This window comes from Pseudorca crassidens, chromosome 3 (assembly GCF_039906515.1).
Source record: "Pseudorca crassidens isolate mPseCra1 chromosome 3, mPseCra1.hap1, whole genome shotgun sequence".
Taxonomy (NCBI): Eukaryota; Metazoa; Chordata; class Mammalia; order Artiodactyla; family Delphinidae; genus Pseudorca; species Pseudorca crassidens.
In genome coordinates this window covers 120,746,028-120,769,106 of record NC_090298.1, presented here as the reverse complement: position 1 = coordinate 120,769,106, position 23,079 = coordinate 120,746,028, and the positions used below count along the sequence as shown (strand labels likewise).

The 23,079-nt window shown below is 40.5% G+C and overlaps 1 protein-coding gene across 2 annotated transcripts in view; it reads right to left on the bottom strand.

Annotated features, from left to right (window-relative positions):
- Positions 1-22,348, bottom strand: part of KCTD16 (potassium channel tetramerization domain containing 16) — a 278,501-nt gene extending 256,153 nt beyond the window's left edge. For both annotated transcript variants that reach the window (XR_010942156.1, XM_067732138.1), the window contains exons 1-2: positions 21,642-22,348; positions 20,120-21,259 (exon numbers count right to left, since the gene is read on the bottom strand). Coding sequence is in view for 1 of the 2 variants with exons in the window: in XM_067732138.1 (XP_067588239.1) it covers positions 20,120-20,951 (832 nt within the window). In the remaining variant the exon portion in view is untranslated. The remainder of the gene's footprint in view (positions 1-20,119; positions 21,260-21,641) is intronic.
- Between the last annotated feature and the right edge of the window lie 731 nt (positions 22,349-23,079).

Below are 23,079 nucleotides of genomic sequence, written 5' to 3'. Positions count from 1 at the left end.
TGGGTAACTGAGGACAGATTTGCAGATTTCAGCCCAATCTGGTTTAACTTTTTTTTAAGCTGTATCATGGGAAAATCGTGTTCATAAGGCTTGAAGTTTGAAGGGGAGAGCGAAAGAGAAATCAGTCCTGTCCAGCACCTTCTGCCATGCCACCCCCTGGGGGAGGCTGTATGTGGGCTTCTCACTTAATCTTGGGAGTCGGTTTCCTTGAAGAGCTGCTTCTGGCAGTTCAAAAAAGACAGGACTGCCATCTGGTATTTCGGTGGTATTGCATGACAGTCAAGAGTGCTGGAATTGGGGTCAGGGCAGCTGGGATTTGAATTCTGCTCATAGCAATTATGAGATCACATAGCAGTAACTTGGGTCTGTGGTGTAGGGAGAAATTACTTTCAAGTTCAGCCCCATCACCCAGCCTTGATGTCCATCAGTCCACCCTCACCTTCATGCTTGAGATGAGTGAATGAACTTTGCTCAAACTTAATGCTACAGAAATTCTGAAGCATCCACTAACAGTGACCTTGAGCAAGGTAAATCTCTCTAAGCCTCAGTTTCCTACTGTAGAGGCTTCATGAGGACTACATGAGAAACACTTGACATGATACCTGACATCAAGTTCACATATAAAAGAGCTATGATTGTGGTTAGAATCTCAGAATTTAAATATATGCCACTGCATACCTGTATTTTGTTTCTTTCTGCTCAGGAAGACTTCAGCAGCAAATTAAGACAGTAATCATTTGATTACATTGCATCTGGTTGTTTGGAAGAAAACTTGTTTTCCCATAAAAGGAAGCAAACTACCAAGGCAAATCACAGACTATAAACAATATGAAAATACAGCTATGATAAAAAGAAAGTGTTCCTGCTGTTTTTATACAGGAGAATATCACTGGTATGAGGGGTTATTTGCAAACACCCCCAAAACAGATTTTTTTTTTGTTTACAATTAATTCTTCATGTTAGGATAGAAAGCACCATCTCAACCAGAGGTTTTACCACAGTCCCTTAAGCTCTTTGGAGGAAATATACATTAATAAAATAATATACTAACCTCAGCCTTTATTCCCAATATATAAAACAACTCCAGACTACCAGGTGCAAACATAAAAAATCTGTTGTATTGACCATTTTCCATGCTTTCCTTCAATAGCAATAACTCCCATTGCTTGTGTTGTTACAGAGAAAAAAATGTAAAGTAGACAATTAAGGCAACTTTCTCTGTAACATACCAAAGACAGGGGTAAAATTAATTTATTTTGCTCTTTACCTTTTTTAATAATTGCCTGTCTCCAGTCCATCCTTCATTTTGAGTTGTCCTGAGAACTACACATAAGTCAATGAAAATTTAAAAAGTTGAAAGGAATACACAGCTAAGAACCTGGCCAAAAAGATAAAAAGCTAATTTTTCAAAAGACAGAAATTCACCATATGTTTAGAATGTCCAGGTTAGAGTTTTCAAACATCTACACTGGGCCCTAGGTTTCTTGAATTGCCCCAAGGGCCACCGCAAAATAAAAAGGGGGGAATAGGGAGGAACATCTTACTCACACCCAATTCCTACTTCAATCAAAAGAGTGTCACTTTGAAAGATTCTGTGTGGTGGCTTCTACCTAGAACTTCATTTAAAGCCTGGAGGCTGTGAGAGGAAACTGAATCATGAAACCATGAGATCCCCCTACCTCCCAGGATGCTCTGATTTTATAAACCAAGTTGGTACTTTTCCTAGAGTAAAAGATACGCTTCAAGCTCCCATCCAGCGTTACAGTTTACGGGGCTCAATAAGGAATTTATTTTTATCCTTTTAACCAGTACCTTCAGACCATAGGTGGCATGATCATTACACAAGTAAAGGAGACCAAAATAGACCCAACATATCTTTGATTCTATGCTACTCAGTGTTATGTGATAATAGTGCTGGTGCTGCAGTCCCATTAAAGCCTGTCTTTTTTTTTTCTTTACAAATTTATTTATTTATTTTTGGCTGTGTTGGGTCTTCATTGCTGTGCGCAGGCTTTCTCTAGTTGCAGTGAGTGGGGGCTACTCTTCATTGTGATGTGCGGGCTTCTCACTGCGGTGGCTTCTCTTTGTTGCGGAGCACGGTCTCTAATCACACAGGCTTCAGTAGTTGTGGCACACGGGCTTCAGTACTTGTGGATCGCGGGCTCCAGAGCGCAGGCTCAGTAGCTGTGGCGCACGGGCTTAGCTGCTCCATGGCATGTGGGTCTTCCTGGACCAGGGCTCGAACCCGTGTCCCCTGCATTAGCAGGCGGATTCTTAACCGCTGCACTACCAGGGACGTCCTGCCCATCTACTTATTTTGACCATGAGTATCCAAATGCTTTAACAACTTTCTAAATGAGCAGATTTAATCTCTCTCTTTGTGGATGGAGTTACCTTTCCTTAAGACATTCTCTACGTGTTCACTCAAGCTAGGATAAAATCTGCCTTAACAGCAGACATCTAATCAAGCAACAGTCACTTTACATATGTCATATTATTTGCTAGTTCGCGTCCTATGAGTTCCACCATACCTGTTATACAACTGAGGTACCTGAGGGTTGGAGAGGGTAAGTGATGTATCGAAGCCAGTTTCCCCACTTCTGTCCACATCTTGTATTCTTTCAGGATTTAATTTGCCCTTTTCCATTTCTCATGTTTGTTTCCAGTACACTAGCCAGAGACAGATTATATAATATTTTATGTGTGTGTATATCAATATCTATGTGTCTATAGATCTATATCTATATCATCAGTTGCCTTCACCATGAGAGGGAATCCTACTATTATAATTTTACATGGTGGGGAAGGGAGGATAAAGAAAAAATAAGTTAGTGCCTCCTATGCTCCACACACTGTGCTAGGTGCTACGCATACATAAGAACAGGACAAACAGAGTTCCTAGCTCCTGCCCCCATGAAGCTTACAGTCTACAGAGAGAGAAAATAAACAAGTAAAGCAAGCAAATATTTACACATGTAAACAGTGCTATGGTGGAAACACGGAGCTCAACGGAGAATGACAAAGACATTGGCTACTTCAGCTGGGATGGTGACAGAAGGCCTTTCCAAGGAAAACCCATTAAAGCCTGACCCAGAAAGGCAAGGAGTAGAAGGAAGAGTTCACACATGCAGTGTCTCAAGGTGGGAAACAGACCGGCCTATTGTAATAACTGTCAAAAGGCAGTGTGACAGCGCTGTGGATAGACCAGTGCCTGCAGAAGGGGCAGGAGAAGTAAGCACACCAAGGGGACTACAGGAATGTGTCACGTGATGCGTTTTCCCTTTCTCTAAGGTCACATATGGTATTAGTCCGTAGGGAAACCAGCGAGAAGCAGCTTGACTTTTGTTTGTGAGTGGGCAAGATCAGCTCCATGAGATCCATATTCTCTCAGTTTCTTCTTCTGAATCCAAACACACCTATTTGTAAGATGAACCAAAAGAGCCTAGAGACGAAATGCCTGGATATTAACGAGACAAGCAAACAAGATGGCATGACCTTGGCTTAATCCTTACAGTACTGCCATGAGAGAAGCTTCCACGTTCCCCTTTTAGAGATGAGTGTTCTGAGGTATCAGGAGGTTAAGACACTCTCCCAAGAGTGCCCTGGTAGGAACGGACGGAACTGAGGTTTTTATCCAGATAGGTCTGATGCTGTTACTGTACTCAACCATATTTTCACTGTCGCTCACAGGGTGCACATCCATGGTTAAAAGTAAGTATCAGGTAAACCTGATATTTTCATTCATTTCACATTTCATTCATTTTACATTTCACATTTTATTTCTTTAAATTTTATTTCTTTTAAATTTTACTTCTTTAAAATAAAATTAACATTCTTTAAAATGTGGTGTTATGGGGAGTTCCCTGGCGGTCCAGTGGTTAGGACTCTGAGCTTTCGTTGCCAAGGCCTGGGTTCAATCCCTGGTTGGGGAGCTAAGATCCCTCGAGCCATGTTGTGTGGCAAAGAAATTAAAAAATAAAATGTGGTGTTATGAATTTATCTATTCATTCCACAGATGCTTAATGAGCACCTCCTGTGTGTTCAGCACTGGGGTAGTTACTGAAAAAGAGTTATGCATGAGATTGGCAAGGCAAATCAGTAATCCTTAACGTTAAACTAATAATCATGACACCATTTTGAGAATCATTATAAAAAGGGACTACAGGGCTTCCCTGGTGGCGCAGTGGTTGAGAGTCCGCCTGCCGATGCAGAGGACGCGGGGGCACCGGGAAGATCCCACATGCCGCGGAGCGGCTGGGCCCGTGAGCCATGGCCTCTGAGCCTGCGCGTCCGGAGCCTGTGCTCCGCAACGGGAGAGGCCACGACAGTGAGAAGCCCACGTATCGCAAAAAAAAAACAAAGTCCCCTCTCTATCCTCAAATCAATTTACACTTACCCATCACACAAGATTGAAATTACCCATTTACTAGTCTAATCTCTCCCTAAACAATGTGCTCCATGAGAACACTGACCATATGCTTCTCATCCACAGGTGAATCCCTGGAACTGCGTGCAGCCTCAGGTGCACAGTAGGTGTTCAAAATATATTCTAGAAGGAATGTATAAGCCAACCATTGCAGAGATGTTTAGGAACCTAACACACACAAAAGCAAAGGCATAGCAACATCCCAGGGCCTGGCATGTATTTGCATGGCCAGAAGGTAGCGATCAGAATTCTGTACCAGCAACAGAGGTGGGATGGACTCTGCCTATTAAAGGAGGTCATTCTGATGAAGGGAGGCACCATCTTGGTGTAAAACTAGATCACACATCAGGCTATGTTTTCTTTTTTGTCTGTGTAAAAGGATGCCGATGATGAAAGGCTGGAAGGGCCTTCAGCTTCCAATCCATGAGGCCTGTGCACATTGTGAATCACTTCCCTGGCAGATTGTGGAGAAGTACTAGAAAACCGTGAGCATGAGGACTTTGTGAATCAGGATCTCAATTCTTTGCATACAGATAGGATATTTGCTACCTAACGCATCTGGACAACCCTACAAAAAACAGAAAAGGTACTTTACATAAGACAGGTCCTCAGTGAGTATGAAGCAATCAGATCTTCCCAAATAAATATTTTACATTACTGAGCATCCAAAGACCTGAAAATGGCCTTTAAAATTTTAAAGCATCACACATTATAGCATTAGCCATTACTGCTCCAGACCACAGGAGGATTTATCCAGAAAAGCCAAGCAACTCTGCTGTTTTCTAAGGCATGCTTTTCTCACGCAAATAGGAATGAACATCGTGCTATTTCACGGCAGCTTCCCAAGATGTACAACTTCACACAGGTTATCCCTCTGTTTAAAGAAAAAAAGAGATTTCACCTAGTTGGCTAGAAAGCAAATTAGTGCAAACGGAATCTTATTTTCCATTTGCATTTTCAGTGTAAATGTGCAAGCACGTGCCCATAGGAAAATTTCTCCACCTGACGTAACTGAATGCTTAACACCGTAAGAAAATGAGCCGTGATGCCTGGCCAGTGCCCGATGCGCTTCTCATTGTTGGCCAGCTCTTCCTCTGTCAAGGGCTCTGCAACATTTCCCCAAGTCTGGAGTACTCCCTTGGTTTTGATTTCATGCCTCTGCCACACTCTGTCATACACCCCATTTCCCTTATCCCAGTCACTAGAATTTCTCTGCTGCTCCACACACAGAAAGCTCCCTTCACAGAAAAATCACCGTTACCAGAGCCTAGCTCTCCTTTCCTCTATGTAGTGGCCTAGCAGTGTCAATCCACAGTCTACAATATTGTCTAAAACACAACATCCAGCAGCCCCAAAGTCCCTTGTGCACCAAGTGATATATAAAGAATGGGTCACCTCCTATTTTCATCAATGTAACTAGTTCACCATCACATTATATCAGATACACTCAGAATAAAAGGTCACTGTCAACGGGGGTGTGGAAATTATTAGAACTTTCTGCTTCAGAATGGGATAGATGAATGAAAGTAGAAAAGTATGAATTTCTTCACATGGGGCAGCTTTTGACCGGGTCACACAGCAACAGCCCCCATTAGCAGTCTTGTTTCCATTCAAAGCCACACAGAACAGCTACTCATGGTGTGAAGAAACATGTCTTGTTTTCATTTCTGGAGCAATTTAAATGATCTTATTGTCGGAGGTGTACTCAGTAACCATTTTCTGTCACCATGAAGGAGAATTCTCTCTAGGCTGAGATTCCTAAAAGGTTATTCTAATTCTGCAGTGACTGAATATATAATTTAAATTATATTCTTAATTTTCAATGCTACCACATATTCTCCCAGGTTCTGAAAAACCACAAGTTGAAAATAAGGTAGGGAGAAAAGCCATTATTAATGACTTGCATTACGGAATAGCCAGGGGGAAGAAAAGAGTTACTGCAATTGGAAGCTTTCTGAAGGGTTTACTTTTATGTTTATTCAGATTCAATTAAAATCAATAGCTTGAATTTCCTCTTTAAAAGTTACTTCTAGATGTTTTTGTTTGTTTTTTTTAACATGCATAGAATCAACAGACTGAACAAAGTATCCAAGAGGACTATTATAATCAGGTAAGTTTTTTATAGGAAGGACCTGTATCTTGTCATGTCAGTATTCTCAGAGGTCCTTGAAATTATTTATTAACATTTCCATAGCATTGCCTGGGTGCCAGGTGCTGTCATCAGCACTTTATATGTAGCAACCTATTCGATTCTCGTAACAACCCTATGAGGCAAGTACCACTGTTACCGTCTCCATCTTCCAGGTGAGGAAACTGAGGCATGGAAGTCAAGTGATTTGCAGGTGATCAAACAGCTAGAAATTCAAACTCAAGCAGTGTGGGCTCCAACACCCAGGCTCTAAACCACCATGTTATGTTGCCTCTGGCATTAAGGAATGATCGCTAACGTGGTAAGAAGGGAGGGAAGGAGGAAATATCGATAGAATCCTTTAGCAGTAAGAAGAAGGCAACCTGGTCAGCCTCACAGCACACTTTGCATTCTAGCAGAGCTCTTCTCCTATTGAAGTTATTCTCTCAATTTTGCAGCACTTTTCTGAATCCCAAGTCCCTCCTAGGGTTGTTCCTTAAATGCTGCCCACCCACCCCCTCCCAGCTTCAATTTGCTCCTACTTAGGTGAATCAACTAAAAGGAAAGCACAGGAGACTTCGCTGCTGATAAAGTGTTTTTCTCAGTTCCCCAGAGCTAGAATCTTTGTGCAGGTGTTAAGAGCAGAGCATCTTTCAGGGAGAATTCCAATTTGTATGTAAAGTGCTTAACCCTGAGAGGGCAGACAGTAGAAGCAAGAAGAACTACAATTCTGCAGACTGTGGAAGGAAAACCACATTCACAGAAAGACAGACAAGATGAAAAGGCAGAGGACTTTGTACCACATGAAGGAGTGAGATAAAACCTCAGAAACACAACTAAATGAAGTGGAGATAGGCAAACTTCCAGAAAAAGAATTCAGAATAATGATAGTGAAGATGATCCAGGACCTCAGAAAAAGAATGGAGGCAAAGATCAAGAAAATGCAAGAAATGTTTAACAAAGACTTAGAAGAATTACAGAACAAACACCTAGAAGAATTAAAGAACAAACAAACAGAGATGAACAATACAATAACTGAAATGAAAAATACACAAGAAGGAATAAATAGCAGAATGACTGAGGCAGAAGAACAGAGAAGTGACCTGGAAGACAGAATGGTGGAATTCACTGCTACAGAACAGAATAAAGAAAAAAGAATGAAAAGAAATGAAGATAGCCTAAGAGACCTCTGGGACAACATTAAATGCAATGACATTCATATTATAGGGGTCCCAGAAAGAGAAGAGAGAGACAAAGGACCCGAGAAAATATATGAAGAGATTATAGTCAAAAACTTCCCTAACATGGGAAGAGAAATAGTCACCCAAGTCCAGGAAGTGCAGAGAGTCCCAGGCAGGATAAACCCAAGGAGAAACATGGCGAGACACATAGTAATCAAACTGACAAAAATTAAATACAAAGAAAAATTATTAAAAGCAACAAGGGAATAATGACAAATAACATACAAGGGAACTCCCATAAGGTTAACAGCTGATTTCTCAGCAGAAACTCTACAAGCCAGAAAGGAATGGCATGATATACTTAAAGTGATGAAAGGGAAAAACGTAAAACCAAGATTACTCTACCCAGCAAGGATCTCATTCGGATTCAATGGAGAAATCAAAAGCTTTACAGACAAGCAAAAGCTAAGAGAATTCAGCACCATGAAACCAGCTCTACAACAAATGCTAAAGGAATTTCTCTAAGTGGGAAACACAAGAGAAGAAAAGGACCTACAAAAACAAACACAAAACAATTAAGAAAATGGTAAGAGGAACATACATATAAATAATTACCGTAAACGTGAATGGATTAAATGCTCCAACCAAAAGACACAAGCTTGCAGAATGGATACAGAAACAAGACCCATATATATGCTGTCTACAAGAGACCCATCTCAGACCTAGGGACACATACAGACTGAAAGTGAGGGGATGGAAAAAGATATTCTATGAAAATGAAAATCAAAAGAAACCTGGAGTAGCAATACTCATATCAGATAAAATAGACTTTAAACTAAGAATGTTACAAGAGACAGGGAAGGACACTACATAATGATCAAGGGATCAATCCAAGAAGAAGATATAATAATTATAAATAAATATGCACCCAACATAGGGGCACCTCAATACATAAGGCAACTGCTAACAGCTATAAAAGAGGAAATCAACACTAACACAATAATAACGGGGGAATTTAACATCTCACTTACACCAATGGACAGATCATCCAGACAGAAAATTAATAAGGAAACACAAGCTTTAAATGACACAAGAAACCAGATAGATTTAATTGATATTTATAGGACATTCCAACCAAAAACAGCAGACTACTCTTTCTTCTCAAGTGTACACAGAACATTCTCCAGGATAGATCACATCTTGGGTCACAAATCAAGCCTTGGTAAATTTAAGAAAATTGAAATCATATCAAGCATCTTTTCTGACCACAACGCTATGAGATTAGAAATCAATTAGAGGGGGAAAAAACACAAACACATGAAGGTTCAACAATATGTTACTAAATAACCAAGAGATCACTGAAGAAATCAAAGAGGAAATCAAAAAACACCTAGAGACAAGTTAGAATGAAAACACGACGATCCAAAACCAATGGGATGCGGCAAAAGCAGTTCTAAGAGGGAAGTTTATAGCAGTACAAGCCTACCTCAAGAAACAAGAAAAATCTCAAATAACAATCTAACTTTACACCTAAAGGAACTAGAGAAAGGAGAACAAACAAAACCCAAAGTCAGCAGAAGGAAAGAAATCATAAAGATCAGAGCAGAAAAAAATGAAATAGAAACAAAGAAAACAGTAGCACAGATCAATAAAACTAAAAGCCGGTTCTTTGAGATGATAAATGAAATTGATAAACCATTAGCCAGACTCATCAAGAAAAAGAGGGAGAGGACTCAAATCAATAAAATTAGAAATGAAAAAGAAGTTACAACAGACACCGCAGAAATACAAAGCATCATAAGAGACTACTACAAGCAACTCTATGCCAATAAAATGGACAACCTGGAAAAATGGACAAATTCTTAGAAAGGTATAACCTTCCATGACTGAACCAGGAAGAAATAGAAAATATGAACAGACCAATCACAAGTAATGAAATTGAAACTGTGATTAAAAATCTTCCAACCAACAGAAGTCCAGGACCAGATGGCTTCACAGGTGAATTTTATCAAACATTTAGAGAAGAGTTAACACCCATCCTTTTCAAACTCTTCCAAAAAATTGCAGAAGAAGGAACACTCCCAAACTCATTCTACGAGGCCACCATCACCCTGATACAAAAACCAGAAAGAGATACTACAAAAAAAGAAAATTACAGACCAATAGCACTGATGAATATAGATGCAAAAACCCTCAACAAAATACTAGCAAACAGAATCCAACAATACATTAAAAGGATTATATACCATGATAAAGTGGAATTTATCCCAGGGATGCAAGGATTCTTCAATATATGCAAATCAATCAATGTGATACACCATATTAACAAACTGAAGAAGAAAAACCATATGATCATATCAATAGATGCAGAAAAAGCTTTTGAAAAAATTCAACACCCATTTATGATACAAACTCTCCAGAAAGTGACCAGAGAGGGAACCTATCTCAACATAATAAAGGCCATATATGACAAGCCCACAGCCAACATCATCCTCAATGGTGAAAAACTGAAACCATTTCCTCTAAGGTCAGGAACAAGACAAGGACATCCACTCTCGCCACTATCATTCAACATAGTTTTGGAAGTCCTAGCCACGGCAAAGAGAGAAAAAAAAGAAATAAAAGGAAAACAAATTGGAAAAGAAGAAGTAAAACTGTCATTGTTTTCAGATGACATGATACTATACATACAGAATCCTAAAGATGCCACCAGAAAACTACTAGAGCTAATCAATGAATTTGGTAAAGTTGCAGGGTACAAAATTAATGCACAGAAGTCTTTTGCATTCCTATACACTAACAAAGAAAGATCAGAAAGAGAAATTAAGGAAACACTCCCATTTACCATTGCAACAAAAAGAATAAAATACCTGGGAATAAACCTACCTAAGGAGGTAAAATACCTGCACTCAGAAAACTATAAGACACTGATGAAAGAAGTCAAAGATGACACAAACAGATGGAGAGATATACCATGTTCTTGGATTGGAAGAATCAATATTATGAAAATGACTCTACTACCCAAAGCAATCTACAGATTCAATGCAATCCCTATCAAATTACCAATGGCATTTTTTACAGAACTAGAACAAAAAATCTTAAAATTTGTATGGAGACACAAAAGACCCAAACAGCCAAAGCAGTCTTGAGGGAAAAAAACCAAGCTGGAGGAATCAGGCTCCCTGACTTCAGACTATACTACAAAGCTACAGTAATCAAGACAATATGGTAGTGGCACAAGAACAGAAATATAGATCAATGGAACAGGATAGAAAGCCCAGAGATAAACCCACACCCCTATGGTCAACTAATCTATGACAAAGGAGGCAAGGATATACAATGGAGAAAAGACAGTCTCTTCATTTAGTGGTGCTGGGAAAACTGGACAGCTACATGTAAAAGAATGAAATTAGAACACTCCCTATCACTATACAAAAGAATAAACTCCAGATGCATTAGAGACCTAAATGTAAGACCAGACATTGTAAAACTCTTAGAGGAAAATGAAGGAAGAACACTCTTTGACATAAATCACAGCAAGATCTTTTTTGATCCACCTCCTAGAGTAATGGAAATAAAAACAAGAATAAACAAATGGGACCTAATGAAACTTAAAAGCTTTGCAAAGCAAAGGAAACTACAAACAAGATGAAAAGACAACCCTCAGAATGGGAGAAAATATTTGCAACTGAATCAACAGACAAAGGATTAATTTCCAAAATATATACACAGCTCATGCAGCTCAATATTAAAAAAACAAAGAACCCAATCCAAAAATGGGCAGAAGACTTAAATAAACATTTCTCCAAAGAAGACATACAGATGGCCAAGAAGCACATGAAAAGCTACTGAACATCACTAATTATTAGAGAAATGCAAATCAAAACTACAATGAGGTATCACCTCACGCCAGTTAGAATAGGCATCATCAGAAAATCTACAAACAACAAATGCTGGAGAGGGTGTGGAGAAAAGGGAACCCTCTTGCACTGTTGGTGGAAATGTAAATTGATACAGCCACTATGGAGATCAGTATGGAGATTCCTTAAAAAACTAAAAATAGAATTACTATATGACCTAGCAATCCCACTACTGGGCATATACCCAGAGAAAACCATAATTCAAAAAGACACATGCACCCCAATGTTCATTGCAGCACTATTTACAATAGTCAGGTCATAGAAGCAACCTAAATGCCCATTGACAGATGAATGGATAAAGAAGATGTGGCACATATACAGAATGGAATATTACTCAGCCATAAAAAGGAACGAAATTGTGTCATTTGTAGAGACGTGGATCTAGAGACTGTCATACAGAGTGAAGTAAGTCAGAAAGAGAAAAACAAATATCGTATATTAATGCATATATGTGGAACATAGCAAAATGGTACAGATGAACCGGTTTGCAGGGCAGAAATTGAGACACAGATGTAGAGAACAAATATATGGACACCATGAGGGGAAAGTGGCTGGGGGTGGGGTGAGGGGGATGAATTGGGAGATTGGGATTGACATGTATACACTGATGTGCATAAAATGGATAACTAACAAGAACCCGCTGTATAAAAAAATAAATAAAATAAAATTCAAAAATTCTAAAAATAAAAATTAAAGTGCTTAGCCAAGCACCTGAAGAACTCAGCGGAAGTTAGGAAATGCCATCATTATTACCAATCACACCAGAGCAATCACACCATCATTGCTCTCTAGTTCTGTTAAGAGAGAATGTAATGGTATATGCAAGACAGTGGTACCTATGACCATAACAAAAGTCTGCAGTGGGCATTTAGTTTCCTTCTTTGAGAAATATTTATGGAGTGCCTACATTTTTGCCAGGTGCTGTGCCAGGTATATCATGATGAAAGTGACCGACACAGTTCCTACCTTCACGGAGCTTGCAGTCTAATGTTACAGAAACAGTTAAATAAGAAAGTATAATACAGTATTATTTGTGCCACAGTAATGGAAAGTAGGATCCTATGGAGCAAAGATAAGAGGTGCCTAATCTAGATATGGTGGGCTAGAAAGGCTTCCCATAAAAGGAACCTCTAGATTGGGACCTGAAGTATGTAATCAAAGCAGGTGAAGGCACAGTTCCAGGCAGAGGGAACATTATGTACAAAACTGAAGAAGCAAGTGTGTAACAGCATTGAAGAGCTAAAAGAAATGGGGTAGAGCTGAGGTTAAAAATGTAACGGGTGGGAGGGCAACAGAAGAGGCTAAGGACAGAAGCAGAGGTCATTCCACCAAGAGCTGTGATTCATGTTAAGGAGTGACAATGGTCACGCTCACATTTTAGAAATCTCACCATTTTTGCAGCAGGAAGAAGAGACCCAAAGGGGACAACACCAGACGTGGGTGGGAAGGACAGTTTCAGTTTCTTTGCAATAATCTAGAAAAGCAACGCCAGTGGGCTTGGTAGCATCAGTGGAGACGGGAAGAAATGGACGGATTAGAGACGGATGAAGGAAAAGAACCAATAGGACTTGGAGACTGAAGAAATGGTTAGGGAGAAAGAAGAGCCACTCAGGTTTTATTCTTCCCTGGGGAACTGGGCAACTGATGAATCCATTTACTGAGATAAGGAACACTAGGAGAGAAGAGGTTTGAGAATGTGCACGATGAGTTTAGTGGAGATTCCGCACAGTTGAAAGAATCCCAGAATACAAAATCAGAATAGTCAGGAGGCAAACTTTCCCACTCAGAATGATTCTTCCTCCCAGTCAGCAGGAGCCAGTGCACATCTTGGTAGGTTCACTGCACCCCTGATGGTAGCCCAGCCTAATGACAAGAACAGCAGTGGAATACTAGATAGTTCTTGGATGACTAGAAGGAAAAACTGGAGCCTCTTTTACTGCCTGCTGTATCGTCAGAATCAACTTGAACAATGGAGAGAACAGATCCCAATTGCTATTTGTCCATATGATGATCATGAAAAAACTAACAGGGCTTCCTTGGTGGCGCAGTGGTTAAGAATCTGCCTGCCAATGCAGGGGACACGGGTTCAAGTCCTGATCTGGGAAGATCCCACATGCCGCGGAACAACTAAGCCCGTGTGCCACAACTACTGAGCCTGCGCTCTAGAGCCCGTGAGCCACAACTACTGAGCCCACGCACCACAACTACTGAAGCCTGTGCACCTAGAGCCCGTGCTCCACAACAAGAGAAGTCACCGCAATGAGAAGCCTGCGCACTGCAACGAAGAGTAGCCCCCAGTCGCCACAACTAGAGAAAGCCCACACGCGGCAACAAAGACCCCAACACAGCCAAAAATAAATAAATAAAACAAATAAAAATTTTTTAAATGGAAAATTTTATTAAAAAAAAAAAAAAAGAAAAACAAACAATAAGGAGAGGTCCCTCCCTTGCCTCCAAAGCAGATAGCATTTCAATCTGTCAAAGCAAATTAAAAATGGACCTGCCAACGCTTGTGAAGTTTTCTTGCAAGAAATTCTGAACCTGAATCTGATCAAGCCTTAGAATCTGATGTTTAGCTCTAACAAATTTACAGAAAATACAGGGGTAAGAAAAAAATGTGTCAATAAAATCACAGAGATCACAGAGATGGATGAGTGAAACCCAGAGTGCCAGACATTCGCCATGACAAATAACTTGGTTTCTTCAAACAAACAGATTGAAAAAGAAAAGAAAGAAAGAGGGAGAGAGAGAAAAAGGGAGCAAGGGAAAAGGAGGGAGGGAGGGAGAAATTAAAAGAGATTTAAGATTTTTGCCACTTTGTCATATATGTCATATGCAATATTTTTTTAACTTTTTTTTTTTTTTTTTTTGCAGTATGCGGGCCTCTCACTGTTGTGGCCTCTCCCGCTGCGGAGCACAGCCTCCGGATGCGCAGCCTCAGTGGCCATGGCCCACAGGCCCAGCCGCTCCATGGCATGTGGGATCCTCCCAGACCGGGGCACAAACCCGTGTCCCCCGCATCGGCAGGTGGACTCTCAACCACTGCGCCACCAGGGAAGCCCTATTTTTTTAATTTTGAAAGAGAAAATAAATAGCAATAAAAGATAATGGATGGACCTCATTTGACTCTTGATTCAAACAAGAGTTTGACAACTTTAAAAATAATATTGTGAGAAAATCAAAGAAGTTTGAACACCAACTAGATATTAGAAGATATTAAAGAATTATTAATTTTGTATGTGATAATGGTATTGTTACGTATCTTAAAATTCATTTTATTTTAGAAACATATAGTATAGTGTTTGTGGATGAATGAAATGACTGACTTCTATAATTTGTTTCAAAAGAATCCAGTGTAGACAGAGGAGAAAGTAGGTAGGAATATATATGAACCAAGATGAGTCTTGTAATAATCTCTGTAATTTTTGGAGCTGGGTTTCTCTACATTTGGATGTGTTTGAAAATTTCCATACTAACATGTTTTAGCTGACTTGCCAAGAAACGCAGTATTTGAGGAAAGCTAGAGCAAAGACCAAAGAAAAAGAGCAATAGTCAGCTATGATGCAGAGACGGAGCATCACCTCCAGATTTCTGAAGAACTGTTTTCTGTGCATCGGACTGGCACTCTCTTCTATGCCCAGTCACTCCTCTCCATGGTTTGTGTTTGGAGGTGTTCCAAATGGAGCTCTGTGGCACATTCTCAGCTATTTCTATCTCTAATTTCTTTGGTAAGATCTAAACCTCCTTAGACTATCAAAACCATTTGGTCTTCTCTTTCCAATCGTATACATACGTTTTTAATATATTGAGGTACTTGGGGGCAATCACAGAGATCTCCCCCTTTCTGCCTACATATTGACACTTCTCTTGCTGCCAAATTCATTCAGGATGCCAGAGACCTAGGAAGAAATGATTCAAATCATCTCCTACAAGGAACTGGGCTCAGGTAATATACCTTGTTTGGCATGAAAGTGAAAACGGCATAATAGGATATGTTACTAACACGCTTATATCCCTGTTACCTTGAGCCCAACGGTCGGAGAACAGCATCTTAAAGAGACAAGAAAAAATGATACCCACTACCCCTTTCTTCTATCATCATCATCACCATCCAATACCTGCCCAAGCAGGGTCTAAACCAACTTCATGATGAAGTCTTATACTTAGATTATGCTATATATTTAAATTATAAATTAACAAGGCTCAAGTCTTAAGAACACTCCCTTTGGGATACAAAGTCACTGGATCCACAGTTATTAAAAGGTTTCTTATGTATAAAATCCTCTGAAAAAAGTAACACCATGCCTTGAAAATATTCTAAATAAAATGACAGAACAGAATTTTTACTGACGTCGTGATTATGGCATAGAGAGAGAACTTGAAAGCAGGAATGACTAAAGGAAGAGGAACAGAGAACATCTTAGATGGAAAAGACAGAAAAACATCACAGAAAGAGGAGAGGCAGGTGTGGTAAAGACCAGACCCTCCCAGTTTGGACTTCATTGTTCCGTGGCTTCATTTTGAATGTGCCAATATCATATTTCCATGGACAGTAAAAATTGAAGCTATCATTGGTAACTTTTGAGGAAACAGGAAAAAAAGAGCTAGAATCATTTCAAGATAGATGCTTTTCCACCTGTTTTCCTTTAAAAACACACCCTCTTATGGAAGCTTTTAAAATCAACTGGGTAAGTTATTCACAATGGCCAGAACCACCATTTCTTCCCAATACAAGGTCATGCAGCTGAATTCTAAGTGAGAAGTCATTTCCTGATCTACTTTTCTCCAACACTCCATCTCAATCAACCACCCTGAAGATATATACTGCGTATAAAAGGAAATTAGAAACTTTTGTGGAAACAACCTTTTACATTTAAGAAAACCAAGTAAAGAGAAAAAAGGTTAAAATGCACCTACAAGCAGGAATCTGTTGAAAAGGCAATGAATTGGTACCTCCATAATTCACAGAACTCATAGTTTATGTTTTTGGATCTTACGAATTAAACTCCCTATTTGTGGTCATGTTATCACAGTTCTACTAAAGGCAAATGCCTTTGAATCTGAATGGTTTCAGGCATTTGTCTGAAGTAACTCACTCATGAGTAGGATTAAGGAAATGTACTTAATTTTCTCCAACCAAGAGCAAGCTTCCCTAGGGCACTGGAAGAGGGCTAATAAGAGGTTCATTTATTTCCACGCACCTGTGATTTTGTTCCTAAGCGGTGTGAATGGCTATTGAGTTCAATATCAGGACTTCTTGTTGCCAAATTACTTAGCTCTCATTTCATCTAGAGGTGAATCAAGAAGGCATCCTCTGATGTTTATGATATTGCCTTCCACATAACACTTGGAGAGAAAACAGAGGGAATTATTTACCTAGTTGGGTGAGAAAGGTGGAAAAGTACCTTCTCGTTTTTTTTAATTAAAATACTTTGTGAGGCAATCCTAGGACAGACATTTCTTTACTTCCTATATCACTCACGTTTTTTCAGTTGCTGATAAGTGAATCATAATCCACAGTATCTCACATATTTTGGTGAGTAAGCAACGTAGACAAACACCTTTCTTGCTGCCCTTTTGAACACACACAAACATGGGTTGACTTTAACTGTTCATAGTTCTGCAACAACGAAACAGTCAGAACTGCCTGATGTTGACCATCAATTCTAGGTCCACATGAAGACTGAATGAGCCAAGAATCTAACCTGTTAATAATTGACAGATTTCCCAATGTCCCCTTGGAAAATCTGGAAGAAAATTAGGCAAACAGAGGAAGAAGGGGTCTTTCCCCATGACTGTCAACCACCATATGCAATGTATTAATTTCTTGCTGTTCATTTTTTACTGGATCCGGACAAAGTGACGCTGCATTATCCCTTGGTTATTAGAAGAGTCTAATTGCTTGGAGTTAATTACTTGGACCTAAGAAGTTTGTCACTACATATCTATATCTTTATCTACAGATATTTTTATAACATAGGAGGAAGTCGAGTCCCCCGGCAAAGAGCATCTTTTCTGTTAGTTGGTTGGTTGGTTGGTTTCTTTGAGGTTGGGGGAGGTGCTCACCAGAGACACACACTGCCCCTTCGGACCTGGCTGGCAGGTGGTGGCTTCTGGGCTCCACATCCTCTGCAAAGCGAGCGGTGGCTTGGTGCTCACAGTTGGTCGATTGGCAGGGCTCGGAGCGTCTTTGCGTACAAGCAACTCCCTGCTTTAGAGCACCTCCTGTAGTTTTGTCCCATTAACCTGAGCACAGCAGGTTGACGAATTTGGTTATAGAGGCACAGTTGGCAGCTTCTAATTAAATAATTATGCCTAAGCAGCTGCACGGAAGCTGTCATGCACCTTAGAAAGACAGTAGCCAGTTTTATGGATCCTAAGACAGAGGAAGAGTTAACACTTAGCTCTGGTTGTTACGTACAAAGGGCAAGTATATCGTATGCAGTACATGTGCTGTGCAATATGAAGTTGCTGTACGTTTGTGCTAGCCTGTCCATGGAGTGACAGAGAGCAAACCTTGGCAACCTCTCAGCAACCCAAAAAAGAAAGAAGCGATTATATGATCAAAGAACAGAGTCTGTTGAGAGCAATCTAAAAAGGACATAGTGTTATATGGATGAGTCTTTGATGAACACAGAAATGTCACTGAGCTAGTAGGCAAATACGCTCAGGTTCTGGGTATCATTTAGATGAGCAAGTGATTAGAATCAAGTGTAGTCTTTTTGAGGGGCTATGGTTGGTAGGTTTTCTTTTATTTGACTGAAGCTTCTTAAGAGGCTGTTTTCAAATATTAGAAATTGGAGAACAAGGTAAATATCACATACCAAGATTTAAACTCTATGATGCATGTTTTCCCCAAAAAGTTAGAAGATATTTATTCTACAGAATCACAGATAATGTCACCCTCCTTTGTAGAAAGCTAAAAAGCTAAAGCCGTATCTCTATACTAGTGGAAAATTCACCAGAAGGAAGAAAGCAGAATCTGGCAACTAAGTTCCAACATAGAGGAAGGTACAGATTACAGCTAAAGGCCATAGGTAGGGATACGGGACCAAATAATGCTTGTTCCAACACATGAGAACGCTACTGAACTGCTGGCTGATTTCATTTTTCTACACAGGCTCTTCTTTCTACACAATCCATTTGTCTTCACTTCCAAAAACCAAACGTGTGATGACCCAGTAGAGAGCAACTCGGCTTCCCACAGGCCTTGTCACCAAGGTTCCCAGCACCATCTCCAAATGAATAAACACAACTGTAGGCAAAAACGAGTCCAGGAAATTCAGTCGTATCTTTATGTGTAAAGACATTAAGATATTTTAATCCTCAAAATTTATGGATTTGCCTTAAAATAAGAACAGAGAAAAACTGGAAACATATTTCTTATGGCATTCACTTCACCCAACTCCCAGACCTGTTGAAAATCAGCAGTTCATCAAGCACTACACTTTACAGATTGATTGATTGTTCTTTCAGAGATCAATGGCTTATCTTTAGAATAATGCCATTTCTTAAAATAAGGCATTCTGTACAGTCATTTAAACAAATGGACTGACCTCTAACAAACTCTTACTTTAAAGGCACAATTTAAAGGTACAATTGTTTCCTTTCTTTTTTCCCTTCTGCTTTCCTTTTATGTCAGTGACTCTATCACCTCAGCTATCTGAAGACGACTGCATGTGACTGACAATTCTCAAGGATTCATTCCTTTTAGATGACTCCTAAATGAAGCTCGACTTAATTACGCCTGCACTGCAACTCACATCTCAGTACAAACTGCTAAGGAATCAAATCACAAAACTGTAAAGCCTAGAAAAGCAAATTTCAGACTTGGGGTCGGGGGGGAAGGGGGTCTTTCGTCAGTCTATGCTGCCATCTAGCCAAGATCATGTCGTTCAGTGCAACATCCATTTGTGTTTTCAACGCCCCCATGAAAGCCAGTCTTCAGCAACCAGCTTCAGAGACCCCAAAGTTAGATAAAAGAATAGAGAGCAGCACTTCAGCCACTCTGAGTCTATCAACCTCCTGTGGACCAACAGCTAAGTTCTAATGTTCTTATGTTCACAATTCAGTATCTGACAGAGCCATACATGCCTGTTTTCATTCCACATATTACCTATACCAGTATCATTTGCATCTTGTGATTTTTGAGGCCTTTAAATGTTCTGTGATTCTTTAAATATTTTTAAATATTTAAATAAATATTTAAATAAATATTTATATAAATATTATAAAATAAATATTTTATAAATATTTATTTAAATAGTCTGTGACTGGAAAAACAAACGTTGTCTTAGGTAAGACATGAAAGCTGACTATAACCTCTAATCTTCTAGCTGTACCTCAAGGGTTAAAAAAAAGAACCAAAACAGTATTCCTTAGACATAGACTGAACATGCAGACATATATTTCTGTTAAGAGGATCCATACACATGAAAAAACAAAAAGAACCCGTGGTACTTACGATAGAAGACGTACTCAGTGTAACTTGACCAGACCTTGTCATCTGTGTATTGGTTGACAAAAGATGCTGTCACTGAGGAGTTACAGGCCACCATGTGGAATCCACATTCTGACAACATATCAAAAGCCCTTTCCAGATGCCTGAATTTGAGATAAAATCTGGAGGTGTATCTTTCTGGGGCTCTGTCAGGGTCTCTGCTCTCATTCAAAGTTTCTCCAAAGACCTCCTTTGCCAAGGAAATCCTTCCACAAACCAAAATCCGGGGAACTCTCCGAAACTTGGCATCCGCCTGCCCCTCTCTGCCCATGGTGCAGGAGCCCCTGTATCCCACAGTAATAAAACCCCACTTGCGGTCAGCAGGGAGTAGCGAGGAAGGGGGGCATATTCTCGTGTCACTTCCTTGGGAGGCATCTTCAAAGTCACTATGGCAGAATTCATCTGGGCTTTGCTTGATTTCATCAGGGGTCAGGAGTTTGACCAAGTCTGGGAGCTGGAAGTACTCAGCTTCCCTTTTCAGTCTTCCCCTTTCTGGAAAGTGATCAGGCAGGACCACCTGCCTGTCCCTGAGATAGTCCAGAATATAACGGAACAGGAATCCATCTCTGTCAATGAAAAACCTTCCCTTGGAGTCCTTGGCTAGATCGTTAGCTGTGTCTCTCTTTGGGGAAAACATTTTCCACAGGAGGGAATGAGGGATGCTTATTAATGTGGAATGGCGAGTGAAATAAACTTGACCCCCAACATTCAGCTCCACAACCTCAGGGAAGGAGTTGGGAACCGCAGCCCCTTGTTCTCGAGGATAATAACGACTACAGTTTCCACTCAGAGCCATTGTCCCTTTCTTCTTCTTCTATTTTGACGTGAAGGTGCAGTTCAATGGAGTCAGAGCCTGATCTTTTGCAAACTTGTAAGGGAGGGAGAGGACGCTAACTTGTTAAGAAAACGGCCTTCTCTTACCTAGTTTTTTCCCCAAGAAAGCAAAATTTCAAAGACTCCACAGGTGAAGTGATGCTGCAAAAGTAGTTTAAACCCTGGCAGGTGGTAAGCTATTACTTCATGGAATATAATTAACTCATCTGCATCCAATCTTCCCCCAAGCTCAGTAGGCAAGGCAGGCCAGGTCTCCAGTTACTGAGAGGTCTGTGTGAAGGAAAAGAGAGAAAATTATTTCCTCAATCCCAGCATGAGTCAGAAAAAAAGAGACCACTGGAGAGAGAAGAGGGAAGGAGAGAAGCAGGAAGGGAGGAAGGAAGGGAGGGAGGGAGGGAGGGAGAGATTATTTTACATAAGCAGCCCTGGAACTACTGATTTCACCCATTCTTCAACTAAATCGTAGCTTCTCTCAAGCTATTTTTTGTCTACGTATTTATCCATATTCCTCTGTCTCCAGCATTTAGTATTAAAAACATTTCTATTTGATTTCTGCATTAAAAAGGAATATGCAATTTTCAACTTCTAAAAGGGAATTTTTTTTTTTTTTTTTTCTGGCTGGACAGGAAAAGTAATAAGCCTCGGAACTTACCTTAGTGAGTGCTGGAAACAGCTCTTGCGCAGAAATACCCATTTGCAAAGCAGTCGGAATCCACAACCACACAGAGTCTGGAGCTTGTCAAATCCCAAAGAGGTAAAGGACAGAGGTATCAATGAAGGGTGCCAGAGAGATGTGCTCTTAGAAAATAATCATATATATATATGTGTGTGTATATATATATATATTTAAAGATTTATATAAATGTACATTTGTGTATAGATATGTATATATTCACTTCCAATCTCAAGTTAAAACAAGTCACAAAAAAGTTAAACCGTGACAAGAGGTTGTATTGAAGAAGCAAAGCAGAGAAAAATATTCATCCAAAGCTTCTCCAGGAAAAAAAAAAAAATCAAACCTTTGGAAAGAATCCTTAAAACAGAAGAGAGTTGCAAGAGGTACTGGGACCTAGAAGCTTTTCAGAAAGCCCAGAAGAAGAAAGAAAGACAGATGTGCCCTGCTGGGGTCCCAGGTAGCCACCCCACCTGCCGGCAAGGGCAAGCGGGCTCCCATGTTCCCAGCCAAGTGGGAGCCGGTGGCCGCCGCAGCGCCGAAATGACGACGGGGGGCTCGGGCTCGGGCTTCTCAGGCGGCGGAGCTGGGTGGTTCCACAGTTCCTAGTGCAGTTCGGATGCTGTTGTTTCAGCAGTGCAGGCAAGAAACCATCCAGGGAAATGACTATTACATCATCTTAAAGGAATATGGCTTGGAGAAAGCGGAGGCAGCTCCGAGTCACGTCCGCCTCGCTGACAGGTCGCCAGGACTGCACGAGGACGCCGCGCTCCGGCCGTGAGCACGCGACTCCTGGGCGCTCTGGGCGCGGGGCGGGGACGCAGCGCTGCGCAGCCACTCCCCCCCTCCCCGTCCTGTCCGGAAGTCTGGAGTTTACAAGGGTCTTTGCTTTGCCCTTTCCTCCTGTCTTCAGACTTCCACCGCCACCACCATCCCCCAGAAACAAGCCCCCAACCCAGTGGTGAGACGAACACAGAGATTTTTCATTAAAAAAATCAACAAACATGCCCGTCGCACGTGCACTGAATTTCTGCGGAAGGGCAAATTGCCCCTCTAAAGCTTGTTTTTATAAAAAATTTAAAAAAAAGGAAGGAAGGAAGGAAAGCACACCCAACGACCCCCAATATTCAAGCTACAAAGTAGTTCTTTTTTCCAACCAAAGAGGATGAAACCATGTTCTCTCAGATGCCTTCACCTGTTTTTTCCCTTCTCCATCCCTCTGCCACCCCACCACAGGAAATAAATAAATAAATAATAAATACATACATGCATAGGTACAGTCTCTGGAATTAATGATACTCCTTCAAAAGAATCCACGAAGCACTGGTACCCTCAGAAAACCCAGGGTTTATATCAGTAAGTCATGAGCTTAGCTTCCATGTAAATTGTGACCTGCAACCTTTTTTCTGGGGCTGTT